The following is a 21,221-nucleotide window of genomic DNA, read 5'->3' as shown; positions in this document are numbered from 1 at the left end:
TTCAGCCCCCTTAATTGTACCAGTACATCTTCGTAATTCAGTGATGGAAAAGGATAACTATCGATCAGCTCTACCAACGGAAGGCCTAACAGCGGAAGCTGAAGGCACCGCTATTGTCGTAAGAAACACAATGAAACAGAGGAGCAAAATGAAAGGTATTATGCATCACTGATATATCTAAGAACAGCAGTCAGGATGTCAACAGGTATGAAAAAAGAGGGTTCAAAAGGAAAAGAAAAAGGAAAAGAGATGAGGAAAGGAAAAAAGAAGCCTTGCCCTTTAAGGAAAAAGGCAAAGTTTCTTTCCTTTTGTGGATTCAAATTTCCTGGCTAGGAGGTTTTAATGCAAAATGATTTGGTCAGCTGCGTTAAAAGTCAGAATCAGTTTATTAATAGGAAGAAATCTCACAGCATTCCTAGGATTAATCTAATAAGTGAGTAGGAAAACCTCTCTCTTATACACTTCAAGTTCTTTGATTTGTAGGTGTGAATCTTTGAAGACTTTGATTTGTGTTCAAGTCCCTGTTTTTTTTTTGAGATTGGGATCTCTTCCTGGGATCTTGGTAGAAGTAATTGTTTTATAGTCTAATCTCTGTTTTTCCCTGATCCTTTGTAGCTATCAGTTTGCACCTGGTTGCAATATCCTGAGTTTCCTGTTATGCCGTTTGCTTTTCACATGTTTTTTGTAGCTTGCTATCTATTTGATTTCTATGAGAAAGGATCCTAGCTAATGTGTGTCCCATGCAAAGGTGGGGGCTAATGGAGCTGTCCCTGCTTGTGTTTTCACCTCTCTTTTCTTTTAGGGGAATTTTCCTTCCCCTTCTAATGTTTTGTTAGAAGAGAGGGGAATCGTAACTTCCAACAATTGTACCAGTACATTTTCGTAATTCAGTGATGGAAAAGGATAACTATCGATCAGCTCTACCAACAGAAGGCCTAACAGCGGAAGCTAAAGGCACCGCTATTGTCATAAGAAACACAATGAAACGGAGGAGCAAAATGAAAGGTATTACTCATCGCTGATATATCCAAGAACAGCAGTCAGGATGCCAACAGGTATGAAAAAAGAAGGTTCAAAAGAAAAGAAAGAAAAAAAAAGGAAAAGAGATACAGAAGAACAGGAAGCAGAATAGCGGGTCCTTGAATGGAAGCAGCTGTATCTTGCAAGAAGACAAAGAGAAAAGTTGAGTGTGTTGGTGACTCATTACTACGAGAAACCGAAGCACGCGTGTGAAGACCAGATCTGCTGGCTGGCAATGCAAACTATATACACATGAGAGCTTATGCACTGAAGACGAATTCCTTGTGTGTCCAATCACACTTGGCCAATAAAAGAATTCCATACTATCTGCTAGGAACACGGAACAGGGATGGAGGAGAATATGTCGGGCACGAAAGATCGGGACCGAAAGATCAGGGCTGCACTTGTGAATTTCATTGCTCATCACCCCTGTGAGCAGGGAACGACGCAACTAACCGTTAGCACAATCTCGGCGTTAGACAAGGGCCAACAGAATTCAAGAGGGATTCGACTTCATCGGTTTGTGGCTATGTAAAGAGTCTAGGCTGATGCCTCTTTTGATTCCACCCCCTGTCCCTCCTCCTACAGAATTGCCTTCGGACATCGCTTCCTTCCCAGGGATTAGATCTAGAGCAGGGGTCTCAAACTCGATTTCATTGAGGGGCCGCATCAAGGGTTTGGGACAACCCTGGATGACGGAAAATCTCATAGACATTTCAATTCCACATTTTTAACTGACTCTCTGAATTTCATAGGGCCCTGCTTGGAATTCTGCACGCATACAATTTTGTTTGTTTCATTGCTTGCTCAATGCTAGTTCACTACAATTTTGTTTGTTTCATTGCTTGCTCAATGCTAGTTCACTACAATTTTGTTTGTTTCATTGCTTGCTCAATGCTAGTTCACTACAATTTTGTTTGTTTCATTGCTTGCTCAATGCTAGTTCACTACAATTTTGTTTGTTTCATTGCTTGCTCAATGCTAGTTCGCTAAGCTTGCTTTTTTTTTTTCTTGGATGCCTGTAACCTCACTAAATGATTTCTTGGAATTTAAGTATTATCTCTTAATTTTGGGGGGTATCATTTCCCACCCCCACCCCCCACCCCCCACCCCCTGTCTTCTTACTTGCTTAGATGTAGATGCCGTAAAGATCCTTTGGCACACGGTTTCCTCACCAGTGCTTACTGTGTGTTGCTGTTATGAGATCTATTACACATTCCATAAAAAATAATTAGGAAGAACTGGGCCCATAAAGCACACAGTCCCTGAAGTTTATACAGTAAAGCGGTATGGGAAATAAATGAGATGAGCTTCTACTTTGAGTACAGGAAGAGAAATATAGTTTAATGGGTATAATGGAGTCTTGATGAATGACATCCATCAGGGATGTAGAAAGCATTTTGATGTTCCCCAGATGGTTCTCTTCCCCCCCCCCCTCTCAGGATGTGTTGATCTGCTGTTCTGGGAGTCTTTGTCATTTTCTAGAAATAAAGTGAATTAGCTTACAGATACTTCAGGGATAATCTGGGTTGTTGTTGTTTTTAAAGTAGAAGAATGAATATTAGTAGGGGCCTGGTATTACTCATGCAAAGGGGGAGGAGGAGGAGGAGGGGGAAGAAGGGGGAGGAAGGGGGGAGGAGGAGGAGGGGAGGAGGAAGAAGATGAAGAAGAGGAGGGGGGAAAGGGGAGGGGAAGAAGGAGAAGGAGAAGAAGAGGAGGTGAAGGAGGAGGAGGAAGAAAAGGAGGAGGAAAGAAAAGGAGGAGGAGGAGAACAAAGGGAAAGAGAAAGGAGGAGGAGGAGGAGAAGAGGTGGTGGAGGAGGAGGAGGAGGAGGAGGAAGGGAAAGGAGGAAGAGGAGAGGGAAAGGAGGAGGAGAAGGAGGAGGAGGAGAAGAGGTGGAGAAAGAAGAGGGAAGAGGAATAAGAGGAGGACAAAAGGGGAGGAAAAGGAGAAGGAGGAGGAGGAGAGGAGGTGGAGGAGGAAGAGGAGGACAAAGGGGACAAGGAGGAGGAGAAGGAGGAGAAGGAGAAGAGGTGGAGGTAGAGGAGGAAGGGAAAGGAGGAGGAAGATGAGAGGGAGAGGAGAACCCTGGAAGAATGCAACCATGGATTTCTTGATTTCAAAACACTCTAAACGCGAAGTTGAGGCACATGTATTTTGGACTTCCCAAAACACCAAATGCTAATGAACTCAGAGCAATATTCCGAAGGATTTAGTGGCAGGAGACCCAAAGGGGGAAAGGAACTCAAGAGAGGTGGGAATTTCTAAAAAACAAAAAAAGAGAAGTGAGTAGAAGCATAATTTTAAACGGATCTCATTCGGTGGGGGGAAAACGAAGTGTGGGGGGGGAAACAGGAGAAACCAATGTAACTTCAGAATAGGCCTGGTTAAGTTCTGAAGCAAACAGACCGCAGACCTATTTGATAAGGAAAGAAGATTATGGCCATCACAAAGAAGTATATTCGGACAGCTAGAAATTAGAAAAGTACAAAATCCGCTGAAGCTGGTGAAGGATGCTAAGAAAACCCAAAATGGATCCCTTTTTGTAAACAAAAAAACAAAAAAAAATCCAAATGGAACTAGAAATATTTAGTGAGTTGAATGGATCCCCTTCTATATCAGGAATATCCAGCCTTGGCAACTTTAAGGCCTGTGGACTTCAACTCCCAGAATTCCCCAGCCAGCCATGCATGGCTGGCTGGGGAATTCTGGGAATTGAAGTCCACAGGCCTTAAAGTTGCCAAAGTTGGACTCTCATCCCTGCCTACAAACAGTTCATTTAGTGATGGTTCAAAGTTACAACGGCCCCGAAAAAAAGCGACTTAACAACCATTTTTCACATGAATGCCTGTTGCGGCATCCCCACAGTCATGTGATTGACATCCGGATGCTTGAATGGCTGACTCCCATTTATGATGATAGCAGCGTTCCCCAGAGTCACATGATCCCCTTTTTCAATCTTCTAGACCAGGGGGAACTCCCTTAACAACACCGTTACTCGTTTAAGAAGAAGCAGTGGTTGACTTAACGAAGGTGGTGAGAAAAGAGTCGTAAAATGGAGCAAAATGGTTTTTCTCGCTTAGCGACATCAACACTGGGCTCAATTGGGAGGGTCATACTTGAGGGATGATTGTGGTTTCCAAGGAAACAAAGATATGTTTCATTCAGCAGGATATCTCGAATGAACCTAACTGACATGGAAAGGAGTAGATAAGACACCCCAGAATAGAATAGAATAGAATAGAATAGGGAATGGAATGGAATGGAATAAATAGAGTAGTGTAGTGTAGAGTAGAGTAGAGTAGAGTAGAGTAGAGTAGAGTAGAACAGAATAGGGAATGAAATGGAATGAATAGAGTAGAGTAGAGTAGAGTAGAGTAGAGTAGAGTAGAGTAGAGTAGAATAGAATAGGGAATGGAATGGAATGGAATGGAATGAAGAGAGTAGAGTAAAGTAAAGTAGAATAGAATAGAATAGAATAGAATAGAATAGGGAATGGAATGGAATGGAATGGAATGGAATGGAATGGAACGGAATGGAATGGAATGGAATGAGTAGAGTAGAGTAGAGTAGAGTAGAGTAGAGTAGAATAGAATGGGGAATGGAATGGAATGGAATGAATAGAGTAGAGTAGAGTAGAGTAGAGTAGAGTAGAATGGAATAGAATAGAATAGAATAGGGAATGGAATGGAATGGAATGGAATGGAATGGAATGGAATGAATAGAGTAGGGTAGAGTAGAGTAGAGTAGAGTAGAGTAGAGTAGAGTAGAATAGAATAGAATAGGGAATGGAATGGAATGGAATGGAATGAGTAGAGTAGAGTAGAGTAGAGTAGAATGGAATAGAGAATAGAATAGAGAATAGAATAGAATAAGGAATGGAATGAAATGGAATGGAATGGAATGAATAGAGTAGAGTAGAGTAGAGTAGAGTAGAATAGAATAGAATAGGGAATGGAATGGAATGGAATGAGTAGAGTAGAGTAGAGTAGAGTAGAGTAGAGTAGAGTAGAATAGGGAATGGAATGGAATGGAATGGAATGAGTAGAGTAGAGTAGAGTAGAGTAGAGTAGAGTAGAGTAGAGTAGAATAGAATAGAATAGAATAGAATAGAATAGAATAGGAGAATGGAATGGAATGAATAGAGTAGAGTAGAATATAATAGGGAATGGAATGGAATGGAATGAATAGAGTACAGTAGAGTAGAGTAGAGAAGAGTAAAGAATAGAATAAGGAATGGAATGGAATGGAATGGAATGAGTAGAGTAGAGTAGAGTAGAGTAGAGTAGAATAGAATAGGGAATGGAATGGAATGGAATGGAATGAATAGAGTAGAGTAGAGTAGAGTAGAGTAGAGTAGAGTAGAGTAGAGTAGAGTAGAATAGAATAGAATAGAATAGAATAGAATAGAATAGAATAGAATAGAATAGAATAGAATAGGGAATGGAATGGAATGGAATGAATAGAGTAGAGTAGAGTAGAGTAGAGTAGAGTAGAATAGGGAATGGAATGGAATGGAATGAATAGAGTAGAGTAGAGTAGAATAGAATAGGGAATGGAATGGAATGGAATGAATAGAATAGAATAGAATAGAATAGGAATTGGAATGGAATGGAATGGAATGGAATCAAATGAATAGAGTAGAGTAGAGTAGAGTAGAGTAGAGTAGAGTAGAGTAGGGAATGGAATGGAATGGAATGGAATGGAATGAATAGAGTGGAGTAGAGTAGAGTAGAGTAGAATAGAATAGGGAATGGAATGGAATGGAATGGAATGGAATGGAATGAATAGAGTAGAGTAGAGTAGAGTAGAGTAGAGTAGAGTAGAGTAGAGTAGAATAGGGAATGGAATGGAATGGAATGAGTAGAATAGAATAGAATAGAATAGAATAGAATAGAATAGAATAGAATAGGGAATAGAATAAGGAATGGAATGGAATGAATAGATTAGAATAGAATAGAATACAGAATAGATTAGATTAGATTAGATTAGATTAGATTAGATTAGAATAGAATAGAATAGAATAGAATAGAATAAGGAGTGGAATGAATAGAATAGAATAGAATAGAATAGAATAGAATAGAATAGAATAGAATAGAATAAGGAATGGAATTGAATGAATAGAATAGAATAGAACAGAACAGAACAGAACAGAATAGAATAGAGAATAGAATAGACTAAGGAATGGAATGGAATGGAATGGAATAGAATAGAATAGAATAGAATAGAATAGAATAGAATAGAATAGAATAACAGAGTTAAGGGAAGGGACCTTGGAGGTCTTCTAGTCCAACCCCCTGCCTAGGCAGGAAACCCTACTACACCACTTCAGACAAAGCGTTATCCAACATCTTTTAAAAAACTTCCAGTGTTGGAGCCTTCACAACTTCTGGAGGCAAGTTGTTTCACTAATTAATTGTTCTGACTGTCAGGAAATTGCTCCTTAGTTCCAGGTTGCTTCTCTCCTTGATGAGTTTCCATCCATTGCTTCTTGTCCTGCCCTCAGGTGCTTTGGAGAATAGCTGGACTCCCTCTTCTTTGGGGCAGCCCCTCAAATATTGGAACTCTGCTATCCTGTCTCCCCTAGTCCTGCTTTTCATCCGACTAGCCATGCCCAGTTCCTGCAACCGTTCTTCATAAGCCTCCAGTCCCCTATGCATCTTTCTTGCTCTTTTCTGCACTCTTTCTAGAGTCTCAACATCTTTTTTTTTTTTACATCGTGACGACCAAAACTGGATGCAGTATTCCAAGTGTGGCCTTACCAAGCCTTTTGTCAGAATGCACTGCTTGGAGAGCTACTCACGCCCTAAAAATCTGAGTCCATGCACTATTTATTAACCCTGCATAACAATAAGAGGTTTGAAAGCTCTCTTAGCCTCTAAAAATAGCAGCCACCCCACCGTGGGCCCTCCTATAGGCTTTCATCTTGTGCTCCCATCACAAGTCGAGTTCCCTCTCTGGAGGAAACATGAGGGTAAGGAAACAGGAAGGCAGGCAAGCAAGAAAAACAGCCGAATCTCGAGGTATCAAATGACATCGTCTTAGAAACAGCTCCACCTGCAAGGGCTGGAGAACACCTCCTTCCGTCACCTCTCCCGGTTCCAACAAAGAGCTGATGTTACAAGAAAAGAAAACAGAATAGAATAACAGAGATGGAAGGGACTTTGGAAGGTCTTCTAGTCCAACCCCCTGCTGAGGCAGGGAACCCTACGCCACTTCGGACAGTTACAGGTGGTCCCCATCTTACAACAGTTCCAAGTTACGACGGCACTGACCCCATTATGAGCAATTTTCACACTTACACCCCCCCAAGGTCACGCGATCAAAATGCAGCCAACATGCGTTTTGAACTATCAGCTGAGTGTGTGGGCCTCCGTGCTTTGCCCTGGGTCATCACACACCTTTGGTATAAAGGTAAAGATTTCCCTCGCACATACATGTTAGGGATATACACCCTAGCAGAACGTGCAACGGCAGTCTAGCACAGTGATCCCCAACCTTTTTTATGCCGCGTCTGGTACCGGCATCAGCTGGGCGCCACGGCCCGGTACTCACATCAGCTGGGCGCTGCCATTTTGATGAAAAAGGCCCGTGACCTCACCGGAAGCACTTTTCATCAAAAAGATGGCGGCGCTAGCGCTCGGTGAGCTTTTCCGGTAGAAATGGCTTTCTACCCGGAAAAGCTCACCGAGCATGCCGCTTATCTTTTGATGGCGTGCTTCTGGTGAGCTTTCACCCGAAAAGCTCACCGAAGCACTTTTTCATCAAAAAGATGGCGGCGCCCAGCAACCAGCGGCCCGGTAAAACTTGTTCTATGGACCGGTACCGGTGGTTGGGGACCCCTGGTCTAGCAGACAGGCAGATATGTGAGACAAAACGTTGTAGTAGCTTACAATCAGTAAGACAGATACACTGTGCAAGTTAAATAGTTTTTATTCCAGCAAGAGTTATAGCATAGTCAAACAGTCCATATGTCATACACTAAGTTCAGTCAGTCCGGTTAATCAGTTTGCAAAGTCCAGTGTCGAAAAAGAGTTCATTAAACTTACAATCAATCAGTCCAGTGATATATCTCTTTTGCAGTCAGAGATATGAAGAAAAATCAAACCCCTTTTCTTCTTTCAGCAAACACGCAGTTTATCACCATCAATCCTTCATTGTCAGCATTCCAGTAAAAGCCAGGGCAAACAGTGAGCTCTCTTGCTCCCTCTTATGGTGATTTTACAACCGCACCCAAAAACTTGGTTTACAGTTTAAAGTGATACATACACTTAAACTCACTAACATAGTTTATATATTATTCTACCCAAACTAAGTTAGGTAACCAATGTTATCCCTAACATTACATACTAGTTGTTTCCGGCTCTAGGGGACGGTGCTCATCTCCATTACAAAGCCAAAGAGAGCCAGCGCTGTCCGAAGACGTCTCCGTGGTCATGTGGCCGGCATGACTAAATGCCCGAAGGCGCACAGAACGCTGTTCCCTTCCCACCAAAGGTGGTCCCTATTTTTCTACTTGCATTTTTTTCACATGCATTCGAACTAGGTTGGCAGAATCTGGGACAAGTAATGGGAGCTCACTCCGTTATGCGGCGCTAGGGACTCGAGCCGCCGAACTGTCGACCTTTCTGATCGACAAGCTCAGCGTCTTAGCCACTGAGCCACCGCATCCTTAGGAGAGTGTAAGGGGCTGTGCGAATAACCTTGAGGAACAGGAGGAAGAAACCACAGCCAAGTCAATGCTCAGATAAGAGAAATTGGAGTCCAAAAGTAGAACGGGGAACCGGAGAAAGCATCTCAGCTTGCTGACTGCAGAAATTCCGGAAGCTGAAATCCATACATCCCAAAATTTGTTGAGATTGAGAAACACTGACCTGGTCGACCTGCTCCAACAGAAGAGTTAATCAGAGTTCCTTTGAAGGATTCTTCGATACAGGTAGTCTTCAACTTACAACAGTTCTTTTAATAATAACCATCCAAAGTTTACAACAGCACTGAAAGAAGTGACTTAGGGTCCCTTTTCACACTTAGTGACCGTTGCAGCATCCCATCCCATGATCAAAATTCAGATGGTTGGGCATCTGACTCATATTTTTGAAAGTTGTGGGATCCCGTTTTGCGAGCTTTCTGACAAGCAAAGAGAAGCCAGATTCCCTTAACAGTCATGTTAGTAACTTAACTGCAGTGATTCACTTAACAACTGTGGCAAGAAAGGTCATGACATGAGGCAAAAAAAGTCACTGAACAACTGTCTTGCTTTGCGACAGCAAGACTTGCTTCGTATCTAGGTTCTATTGTGGTCATAAGTTGAAGACTACCTATACATGGCTCGCTTGTAAATAGAAAAGAACCGTGATGGCGAACCTAGGGCATGCACGCTACAGATGATACGCAGAGACATTTGTGTGGGCACGCGAGCCCCAACTAAGCTTACCTGGACTGCACATGTGCGCACCTCCCAGATGATTTTCGGCCCGTTTGAGGCCATTTTCACCCTCCTGGAGGCTCGAGGGAAGCCTCTGCAGCCTTGGGAGGCTGAAAAACAGGCCTTCCGGAAATACAGGAAGTGCCAAAACGGGCCCATTTTTCGGCCTCCCGAGGCTTCCCTCGAGCCTCCAGGAGGGTGAAAACGGCCTCAAATGGGCCGAAAATCAACTGGGAGGCACGCGCATGCACCGTCCAGGTAAGGGGACAGAGCAGGGGTGTTGCGCATGCATGCACAGGGGGTAGGGGGCATTGCATTGTGGGTGCCGGCATGCGGGCGCTTTTGGCACACCACAACAAAAAGGTTCGCCATCACTTGGAATAGAATAACGGAGTTGGAAGGGACCTTGGAAGTCTTCTAGTCCACCCACTGCTCAAGTAGGAGACCCTATACCATTCCAGACAAGTGGCTGTCCAGTCTCCTCTTAAAAACCTCCAGTGAGGAAGCACCTACAACTTCTGAAGGCAACTTCTGTTCCACTGTTTAATTGTCCTCACTGCTAGGAAAGTTCTCCTTATTTCTGAGTTGCTTCTCTCCTTGCTTAATGTGCAATGTTGTTCTTCTTAAACTTTTCCCTCTCAAGGACAAAAACCGATTCAAAGACCACTTTATGATCTTCCTCCGTCAACCTCTCTTTACTAATTTGCAGAAAGGGTCTGATTCTTTGGCAGACAGAATTGGCCTTTCATGAGCCTCTCTTCTTTCGGCGCTTGGTTATTCAAAACCTGCCTTTCCTTGCATGAAGGCTCAAGCGTGTCCCTTCAGTCTTCTCATTTTCTTCCCTCCTTCTGAATTTGAGAAGAAGTTTTTTGCTGTCCTCTCTGCCTGGCTATTTGTGAAGCCCGCATCTTGCACAGTTGACTGCCGTTAGCAATCTGGGAGATTTTATTGGGTTGGCTCCTCGTAAATTTTATAAAAGACTTTATTTTATTATTGTGAAACTTCTGGGTTTTTTTTAACCAAGGCCGGCAAGCTCAGTTAACTCACTAAAAAACAAAACAAAATAAAGTCTTTCAATCTCAAAGTTTGAAAGAACAGTTTGTGCTTGTTAATACTGCATATGAAGGGACTTATTTTTCCATCGTCAGGTACAGATAGTTCTTGACTTATGATCATAATTGGAGCTGGAACTTCTGTTGCTAACCCGTCTGGTTGTTAGCTGAGTTATATTAGGTGTTGTGACCTTTCTTGCCACCGTTGTCAAGCAAACCTAGTTTCCCCCCAATGAATTTTCCTTCAGGTGGAGGTGAAGGAGCTGTGGTGGCTCAGTGGTTAGAATGCAGTATTGCAGGCTAGCTCTGCCCACTGCCAGCAGTTCGATCCTGTTCTGACTTAGGCTTCCCAAGATCATGAAGCCGACTCCTCGTCCCAATAAAATCCCTTTTATTTAGGTTAAAGGGAAAGGCCGATAGCTTCCAAACATCACGCTGTAGCAGCAAGTACTTGGCAAGAAGTCAAAAACAGACCTTCACCCTAATGAACTGAACTAATTGCCCCCTGCAAACACCACTCCTCTGTCGCTCCTCTTTATACCCTAGGGCCATTCACCGTCCACCTGAACTTTTACTCCCGAGTCAATCCTTGTTCCTTAACTGTTCCCTTCTCCTGGCATCTCTGTGCATGCGCACTGTGGGAACAGGCTCCAGTTGTTCTTCTTCTCCACTGATCTCCGACTCTGAAAGCAGCGGATAACGGTCAGGCGGCCCTGGCCCCATCTCTGCCTCCAATGCAGAGCCCTCGTCAGACTCCAGGACTGGCCCATGTTCCTCCCCAAACTCCTCACTGTCCAAGTCTGCCACCAGCTCCGTTAACCGCTGGTAGGCCAATCAGATCCTAACCGGCTCCTGGTTGACAGTCTCCCAATCTTCCAAGGTCAGTAAAATGACCTTGTTGGGGGGGGGGGGCAAAAATGCTGACTCTGTAAACTGTTTAGAGAAGGCTGTAAAATACTGTGAAGTGGTATATAAGTCTTAAGTGCTATTGCTATTACTATTGTTGGAAGCCGTCTGGTAATGGTGATAAATGGCGCTCCAGAAGATTAACATTGGTTGCCCTCTTCTCTCTTTGGAAGAGCTTTATAACTCCCAGTGCCTTTCTTAAGTTCAAAACATGCTTAAAGATCCATCTCATCCTGGGCACCCTTTTTCTGAACTATTAACCCTCTGGCAGACAATCAAAAACAAGGACAAATAGGCTGAAAAACAGCTTCTACCCCAAAGCAGTAACTATATTGAATTCTACTGTATATAGTGCAGTATGAATGCAATATCAGGGGTTTTCAATTCAATTGTGCAGAATGCGAAGGATGTGTTTTATTTTAGAATAGAATTCTTTTTATTGGCCAAGTGTGATTGGACACAGAAGGAATTTGTCTTGGTGCAAATGCTCTCAGTGTACATATAAAGGAAAAGAGACATTCGTCAAGAGTCCAGAATCATCAGGTACAACACTTAATGATAGTCATAGGGTACAAGAAGCAATCAAATCATACTAGGAATTTTTATAGTTAGAATGTCCACTGAAGATGGCATTTAATTTCGTTGTACAGGATGCAGTGACAAGAAAGTAAACCAAGCTAAATCATGTGATTCCAAGAGGCTGCAGCCATCGTAAATCCACGCCGGGTGTTACAAGTGGCTGAATTGCATTCAGGAGGATGCTGAAACGGTCGTAAGTCTGAAGACCGGTTGCAAACTGCATTTTTCAGCACCGTTGGACCCTGGCCTGGATCCCGGAGACATCTGATCACCCCTTGTAACCTTCCCGGCCGGATTCCAACAAGCAAAGTCAATAGAAGAAGCCAGATTTGCTTAAGGATGGCATGATTTACTTAATGACTGTCATGATTCACTTAATAACCATGGCAAAAAAGGCCATAAAATGGGGGCACAAATCCCTTAACAACTACCTTGCTTAGCAACAGAAATTTTGGGCTCAGTTGTGGTCGTAAGTCAATGTGATGACCCGGGGCGTGGCACAAAAGCAACGAAGTCACAAAAGTAGGTAAAGTCCCTTTAATTCCTCCAACTTGGCCCCCCAATGTCCAGTGATTATCGGCTGGAGAAAAACCTCTCCCAGGAACAGTCTTTAAAGGGAAGAGATTCAGTCGGAACCCAAAGTACATATAAATTATAAATAAAAACCAACACAAACCACGCTGCAGCAATTTACGAGACAGGGCAGGATAAGGAATTGCAGACTTCAAAAGATAACGAAACACACACAGCTGGGAGGACCCCAGAACCCAGATAAGACTTGACAAACAAAGATAATGCACGCTGTGCATCCAACAAGGCGCTGTGTGCAAATGCCCTTTATATCCTGTTTTCCCAGCCGCAGCTAATGAAGGGAATCAGGGCCCTTTTCTCCCACGTAACCCATGTTGCTCCCTTATCTGTTCCTCCCTGCGTGCCCTAGGATGAAGAGAGGGTGGTCCTGGGTCTTTCTCTGAATGCCCAGCCGGACTGTGCCCTTCCCCAGTTTCCTCCACAGCCACCAGAGCCACACTCCCACTCCCTGTCAGCTGTTCAACCTCCCCCTCGGAATCAGATTCCAACAGGGGCATGACAGTCAAGGACTACCTGTAGCTCAGTAGAAACAGGGATAAGGAAGGAGAAAAAAATTCTAGGTATATTATATGTATGTATGTATGTATGTATGTATATAATATTAGTGATAAAATATGATAAAGGAATTCATTACAGGTAGTCCTTGACTTACAACAGTTCATTTAGTGACCATTCAAAGTTACAACTGCACTGAAAAAAGTGACTTATGACTGTTTTTCACACTTACGACTGTTGCAGCATCCCCATGGTCACATGATTGACATTCAGATGTTTGACAATTGACTCATATTTATGACGGTTGCAGCCTCCCTTGATCACGCAATCCCCTTTTGCAACTTTCTGACCAGCAAAGCCCATGGGGAAGCCAGATTCACTTAACAACCGTGTGACTCACTTAATAACTGCAGTGATCCACTTAACCACGGGGGAAAGAAAAGTCATAAAACGGGGCGAAACTCACTTGACCAATGTCCCCCTTGGCAACATAAATTCTGCGCTCCATTGTGGTCGCTGGTTTTTCACAGTTACGACCATTGCAGGATCCCCGATCAGCAAAACCAATGGGGAAGCCAAAGACACTGAACACCCATGGGACTAGCTTAAGAACTGCAGTGATTCACTTAACAACGGTGGCAAGAAAGGTCATAGAGCAGGGTAAAAACCCCACTGCCTTGCTTAGCGACGGAAATTCGGGGCTCAGTTGTGGTTGCAAGGCAAAGACTAGCGGTACCCCATCTTACAAGCTTCTCCAAAGCCTTCTGATTAGCCTTGCATTAAGATCGGGCAAAATGTCTGCCTTGGGTCCCCAGCATTATGACTCATCTCAGGTCTAGGGATTCTGCAAAGCAACCAGCTTAACCTGACAAAATCACCCCACCTAAAGCCACAGCACAAAGGAGACAGAAGGGAACGTTCAGAAGGCTCCAGGCTTTGTGGTATCCAAAGCAGAACATCTGGATTCACCCACAGCTTTTCTTCCATGCGGTATCAGCCTTAGGAACAGATTAACAGAGTTGGAAGGGACCTTGCAGGTCATCTAGTCCAACCTCCCCCCCCCGCTTCTCTTCACTAGATTAACCAGGTCCAGTTCCTGTAACCGTTCTTCATATGCCATAGTCTCCAGTCCCCTTGTCATCCTGGTTGCTCTGCTCTGCACTTTTTTTTCTAAAGTCTCAACATAATTTTTCATATTGTGGTGACCAAGACTGGATGTAGTACTCTAGGTCTGGTCTTACTAAGGCTTTATAGAGTGGTAGTAGTACCTCCCTTGATCTTGATTTGTATCCCTCTGTTGATGCAATTTAGGATTGCCTTGGCTTTTTGGGCTGCCGCTGCACATTGTTGGCTCATGTTCAACTTGTTGTCCACTAAGACTCCAAGATCCCTTTCACAGTTACTGCTTTAAGCCTTGTTTCAATGCTCAACCTTCCTCTTTCCACTATGTATTCTAGATGGACAGTGATCAATATTTATATGTATTTATATGTAGGTATGCACATAGATGTGTATTAGCATGCCTGTAGGTATGTTATATATGTGTACACTTTTGACAGCAGGCAACAAGAATTTAATTTTCAATGTGTGCTAGTGTTCCCACAGTAAAAAAACAACAATAAAGTTTCTCTTCTCTGCTCTTCTCATCCTATCCTACCTATCCTATCCTATCCAATTTTATCTTCTCTTATCTTATCCTATCTTAATGAATTGAGCTAATGGTCTTCCAATAGTAGACATATCCTTTTGACCACTGTTTTTGACTAATTCCTGGTGGCACAGAAGGTGTTGGGACATCTTCTAAGGAAGTCCTCATCCTTCTTAAAACGTTCTTTTCATTTGCTGCCTATTAACCCATGCTGATGGATTCCCCGCTTCTCGAAAAGCCACAATTTACAAAGTTCCAAATGAGCTGACACCTACGCCAGTAAGTCCATGCAATGGTGACAAAGCAGGCTAAGCAGGTAAGGATATTAGTAACTATCCTTACTAATAAGTCATTAGGGAGGGAGGAATCGGAGTCATTTTTCCATGAGATAGTCAAGCAACCACATACATTTGATGGATAAATAAATCAAAATACTTGGAAGGTGACATATGAACCTACAGCCAGGAGAACCCTGCAATGGGATTACCTGAACCTTTGAAATGGATCCTCCTATAGCAAGTTTAAGACTTGTGGACTTCAATTCCCAGAATTCCTGAGCTAACATGACTGGGGAAGGAATTCTGGGAGTTGACATCCAAAAGTCTTAAAGCTGTCGGGTTTGAAGACCTCTGTCCTATAGGATACAATGATCACCTGGATGGGACATTTAGAAATTGACAAGAATAATTTAGAGTAGAGTAGAGTAGAGTAGAGTAGAGTAGAGTAGAGTAGAGTAGAGTAGAGTAGAGTAGAGTAGAGTAGAGTAGAGTAGGAGAGGAGAGGAGAGGAGAGGAGAGGGAGAGGAGAGAGAGGAGAGGAGAGGAGAGGAGAGAAGTAGAAATAGAATACAAATACAGTAGAATGGAATGGAATGGAATAGAATAGAGTAGAGTAGAATGGAGTAGAGTAGAGTAGAGTAGAGCAGGAGAGGAGAGGAGAGGAGAGGAGAGGAGAGGAGAGGAGAGGAGAGGAGAGAAGAGAAGAGAAGAGAAGAGTAGAGTAGAGTAGAGTAGAGAAGAGAAGAGAAGAGAAGAACTACTGAATTAGACTCCTGGTGAAAAACACATAAACATCTGTTTTCAACATTGGGTTGACCACAGTAACCCAGTTGGACTATAAGGAGATCCAATTTGTCAATCCTAAAGCAAACCAACCCTCTGGAAGGGCAGATCCTGAAGCTGAAGCTCAAATCCTTTGGCCACCAAATGAGAAGAGAGGACTCCTTGGGAACGGATGCTGGGGAAGACGGAAGGCAGAAGGAGAAAGGGGATGGCAGAGGATGAGATGGGGCCAGCGATACAATGAACGTGAATTTGGACACACTCTGGGAGACAGGGGCAGCCTGGAGTGCTATTGTGCATTGGGTCATGAAGACTCAGACATGACTTAGCAACTGAATAACAATAACGGCAACAACCACCTGGAAACCAACCCTACCGAGATAGTTAAGAAAGCAGAGTCTGTTTAAACTTAAGAAAAAAAGAAGACTTGGACAAGACGTGAGAAGAGTGCAAGGAGTAGGAAAAGGACCAATGAACTGAAACTTTTAAAAAAATATGATTCAGGTTGATTAGGAAGAATGTTCTGATGGCAGGTGATGGTAAGAAGTGGAGCAGTCTTCCTAGAATAGGATCGGATCTCCTTCCCTACTGCTGGTGGTTTTCATATGGGGACTGCAAGGGGTGGGGAATAGAATGTAGAATAGAATAGAATAGAATAGAATAGAATAGAATAGAATAGAACAGAACAGAACAGAACAGAATAGAATGGAATGGAATGGAATGGAATGTAGAGTGGAGTGGAGTGGAGTGGAATGGAATGGAATGGAATGGAATGTAGAGTAGAGTAGAGAATAGAGAATAGAGAATAGAGAATAGAGAATAGAGAATAGAGAATAGAATAGAATAGAATAGAATAGAATAGAATAGAATAGAATAGAATAGAATAGAATAGAATGTAGAGTGGAAGTGGAGTGAGGGGAGTGGAGTGGAGAGTAGAGTAGAGTAGAGTAGAGTAGAGTAGAGTAGAGTAGAGTAGAGTAGAGTAGAATAGAGAATAGAGAACAGAGAACAGAGAACAGAGAACAGAGAATAGAATAGAATAGAATAGAATAGAATAGAATAGAATAGAATAGAATAGAATAGAATAGAATGTAGAGTGGAGTGGAGTGGAATGTAGAGTAGAGTAGAGTAGAGTAGAGTAGAGTAGAATAGAGAATAGAGAATAGAGAATAGAGAATAGAGAATAGAGAATAGAATAGAATAGAATAGAATAGAATAGAATAGAATAGAATAGAATAGAATGTAGAGTGGAGTGGAGTGGAGTGGAATGTAGAGTAGAGTAGAGTAGAGTAGAGTGGAATGTAGAGTAGAGTAGAGTAGAGTAGAGAATATAGAATATAGAATATAGAATATAGAATATAGAATATAGAATAGAATAGAATAGAATAGAATAGAATAGAATAGAATAGATTTATTGGCCAAGTGTGATTAGACACACAAGGAATTTGTCTTAGTGCATTTGCTCTCAGTGTAAATAAAACAAAAGATACATTTGGCAAGAGGCAAGAGTCATAACGTACAACACTTAATGACAGTCATAGGATACAATCAGCAATGAACAAAGATTGGAGCAGTTCATCTGTACCATCTCTCCTAAATCACTCTGGGGTTTGATGGGAGCAGTCAGAATTAATTAAGTCTAAGTTCTCCAGAACTTAGCCAGGGTTCCAAACCAACACCTCTAGGTCAGCATCAAACATCAGGTTTTGACTTTTATATCCAGAGCCCACCAGCTTCGAAAGCGCGGGACAGAACAGGTCTCTCCTAGCTTAGATTGCCCAATTAGCCCTGGCAATCAGGAAACCCATGGTGCACCACCTCTGGACTCTCACCCCACCCTTGACACCCCAAGAGGACTTATTAATGCTCCATTATCATGGGGTTTGGAAAGGAGGCCACCATGAGGGATGGAAGTCAAGGCTAAGAGGCCTCAAAAACGAAGCGGATGAAGAATGTGTATGGCAGGGGGTCCCCAAACTTGGCAACTTTAAGACTTGTGGACTTCAACTCCCAGAATTCTCTAGCCAGCGTAGCTGGGAGCTATGGGAGTTGAAGTCCACAAGTCTTAAAGTTGCCAAGTTTTGGAGATCTCTAGTCTATGGGGATTCTCGGTCATCCAGCTCATCATTGTCCCAAAGATGCATTTCCCCCTCCCCCCCAAGAGGCAACTGCGCTTTCTGTGTTCTTTTTTTTCTTTGAAGGCATTTCACTTCTCCTCCAAGAAGCTTCTTCAGCTCCTCCAAAAGAAGCTTCCTCCGAACTGAAGAAGCTCCCTGGAGGAGGAAGCCAAACGTCTTCAAAGAAAAAGGAGGAAAAAACCAAACAAACCCAGAAAGTCCAGTTTCCTGCATAAACAACAGCCTTTGGAAGTTGCGGGTGCCTCATCCCTGGAGGCTTTGAAGAAGAGACCTGCAGGAATTGGTCTCCTGCAGGGGAGCAGGGGGTTGGACAAGATGACCTCCAAGGTCCCTTCCAACTCTGTTACTGTTACTGCCTCTTGAGAGAAGCACCTCTGGGACAAGCGGATGAGCGCACTCGGTGCTAGCCCGCGTGTCGTCCCCCCCCCTTCGTGTCCGGCCATCCATCCCAAGGAACGAGTCAAACCCGCCGGGGCGGGCTTTAAAAAAAGGGGGGGGGTCCATGCTCCACTGCCCGCAACCTCTGCAAGCAAAAAGCGCGGAGGGCGCGCGCGTCCCGCGTTCAAGACCCATCACGCCCGAGTTTTCCCCAATGTTACTCCCCGGACACGGGTAGGTAGGTGGGCCAGGGATAAAAGTTGCGGGCTGTGGAACATGGACCCTTCTCCACCCCCACCCCCACCCCCAAAAAAAGCATCCCCGGCTTTTGGCAAGGCAGGTCGATCAGACGGTTCCTCCGGCCCGGCCCAATTCAGTCCAGCCCAGCCCGGCCCGGTTCAGTCCAGCCCGGCCCGACCCGGTTCAGCCCAGCCCTGGGTTTGCACTGCGCTTTGGCCAAACCAAGCCCGCCCTGGGCCGAACTGTGGCTGCTGCTGCGGGTGGGCGGCCGCCGCCGCCGCCTTTGCTACTCACGTTGTTGCCGAGGTCCTGGAGAGCCACGCTCATGCTGGCGATCCGGTCGGGCGGAGGAGGATCCCGGCCGCTGCCTGCCTCCTCCCTCCCTCGGGAGCCAGGCGGGGGCGAGGCGGGCAAGGGGCGGTGGCAGCGGCCGAGTCCGCCGCTGGGGCCATGCGGAGCCGCTCCGCCAGGGGGCCCGCGGACCGGCAGGCAGGCAGGCAGGCAGGCAGCCGGCCTGCCGTCCTTCCCTCCTCCCCCCACCGGAGGGAGCGCCTCTGCTAAACGGGCGGCGGGGCAAAGGGGAGCCCCGCTCCCAGCCGCGCCCCTGCGCAGGGTGCCTCCGCCGGCTCAGGTCAGCGGGGCTCGGCTGCAGCCCCGGACGAGCTAAGGGAACCGGAGAGGTCGGGGGCTGGAGCGCCCTTCTCCTCCACCCGCTTCTCCCCGGCTTTCGCCCCCCCCACCCCCCGCCTCCGCGCCGTTTCCCCCCCGCCCACCTGGCCTTGGCCGGAGAAAGGGCCGCCTTTCGCGCGAGGTCGCCCGCTCAAGTTTCTAGTCCTCATGGGTTGCGCAGCACAGCCAAGCGCTCCTTTCTTCTTACCCTCTCCTCCCCCCACCACCCAAACCTCCATCCCTCTTCGTTGCGATGGGTGGCTGGGCGTTGTGGAGGCTTTTTGCCTCGTAGGGCGGGTGGCATCCTTGCCTCTCTTGCCACCTTATTATTATTATTAATTTTTTGGTTTAAATTGATCGTCTCCCAGCTGAGATTGATCATCTCAAGTTTCGAGTCCTCAGGGATGCGGAACAGCTGCAAGCTCCTCCATCCTCCCAAACCCCCTTCTTGCAATGAATGGCTGGGGCTGAGGATGCTTTGGAAATTGTAGGGCAAGTGGCACCGGCATCCTTGCCCCTCTTGCCACCTTATTTTTGTTTTTTAATTTATCGTCTCCCAGCTGAGATTTATCACCTCAAGTTTCTAGTCCTCGTGGGTGCGCAGCACAGCCAAGCGCTCCTTTCTTCTCCCCACCCCTCCAACCCTCTTCGTTGCGATGGGTGGCTGGGCGTCGTGGAGGCTTTTGCATCGTAGGGCGGATGGCATCCTTGCCTCTCTTGCCACCTTATTTTTTTTTTAATCATCTCCCAGCTGAGATTTATCATTTCAAGTTTCAAGTCCTCAGGGATGCGGAACAGCTGCACGCTCCTTCCTCTCCTCCATCCTCCCAAACCCCCTTCTTGCAATGAATGGCTGGGGCTGAGGATGCTTTGGAAATTGTAGGGCAAGTGGCACCGGCGTCCTTGTCCCTCTTGCCACCTTATTTTTTGATTTATCATCTCGTTTATCACCTCAAGTTTCAAGTCCTCATGGATGCGGAACAGCCACACGCTAGTTCTCCTCCCCCAAGCTCTCTCATTGCAATGGATGGCTGAGCTGAGAAGGCTTTTGCATCGTAGGGCAGGTGGCATCCTTGCCCCTCTGGCCATCTTAATTTTTATTGATTTGTCGTCTCTCCGAGCTGAGATTTATCATCTCAAGTTTCAAGTCCTCATGGGTGTGGAACAGCTGCATGCTCCTTCCCCTCCTTCACACACACACCCCCAAACCCCTCTTGTAGTGAATGGCTGGGGCTAAGGATGCTTTGGAATTGTAGGGCAAATGGCACTGGCGTCCTTGTCCCCTTTGCCTCCTTATTTTTTGATTTCTCATCTCAAGTTTCAAGTCCTCATGAGTGCGGAACAGCCGTCCTTGTCCCCTTTGCCTCCTTATTTTTTGATTTCTCATCTCAAGTTTCAAGTCCTCATGAGTGCGGAACAGCCCTGCGCTCTTTCCTCTCCCCCCCATCCAAACCGCTTCTTGCAATGAATGGCTGGGGCTGAGGATGCTTTTAAATTGGGCATCCTTGCCCCTCTTGCCATCTTAATTTTTATTGATTTATCATCTCTCCGAGCTGAGATTTATCATCTCAAGTTTCAAGTCTCCTTGGGGTGCAAACCAAACCAAACCAAATCCCTCCCCTGACGGTTGCTATCCTGGGGCTGAGGATGTAGGGAGGGTGGTAGGGATATCCTGCCCCGCTTGCTACCTTATTTTTCTGATTTAGCTTTTGGGTAGCAGCGGGACTCGCGTTCGGATTCCTCCCCTTTTCCTCTTCAACACTCGCAATGAGGCTGTGCGCTTCCGTAGGCTTATATCGGTAATCCTCGACTTATAAACCGCAATTGAGCCCAGATTTTCTGTTGTTAAGCAATACAGTTAATTTTACCCCGTTCAATGACCTTTCTTGCTGTTAAGTGAATCACTGCAGATAATACAGATAATCAGAATTGGAAGGGACCTTATAGGTCATCTAGTCCAACCCCCCGCCCAAGCGGGAGACCCTACACCATTTCTGACAGATGGCAGTCCAATCTCTT

General features: G+C 45.0%; 1 protein-coding gene across 4 annotated transcripts in view; it reads right to left on the bottom strand.

Annotated features, from left to right (window-relative positions):
* ECE2 (endothelin converting enzyme 2) overlaps positions 1–19,375 on the bottom strand; it is an 87,444-nt gene extending 68,069 nt beyond the window's left edge. For 2 of the 4 annotated variants that reach the window (XR_015749537.1, XM_087965497.1), the window contains exon 1: positions 18,828–19,050. Coding sequence is in view for 3 of the 4 variants with exons in the window: in XM_087965497.1 (XP_087821623.1) it covers positions 18,828–18,860 (33 nt within the window). In the remaining variant the exon portion in view is untranslated. Of the gene's footprint in view, positions 1–18,827; positions 19,051–19,306 lie in introns of those variants that run through there. The other 2 variants (XM_087965496.1, XM_087965498.1) reach the window with 1 other exon arrangement.
* Positions 19,376–21,221: the final 1,846 nt, after the last annotated feature.

This window comes from Notechis scutatus, chromosome 4 (assembly GCF_049901735.1).
Source record: "Notechis scutatus isolate UNSWTSFEM ecotype Mainland chromosome 4, rNotScu1.2, whole genome shotgun sequence".
Classification (NCBI taxonomy): Eukaryota; Metazoa; Chordata; class Lepidosauria; order Squamata; family Elapidae; genus Notechis; species Notechis scutatus.
This window is presented reverse-complemented; position numbering and strand designations above follow the sequence as displayed.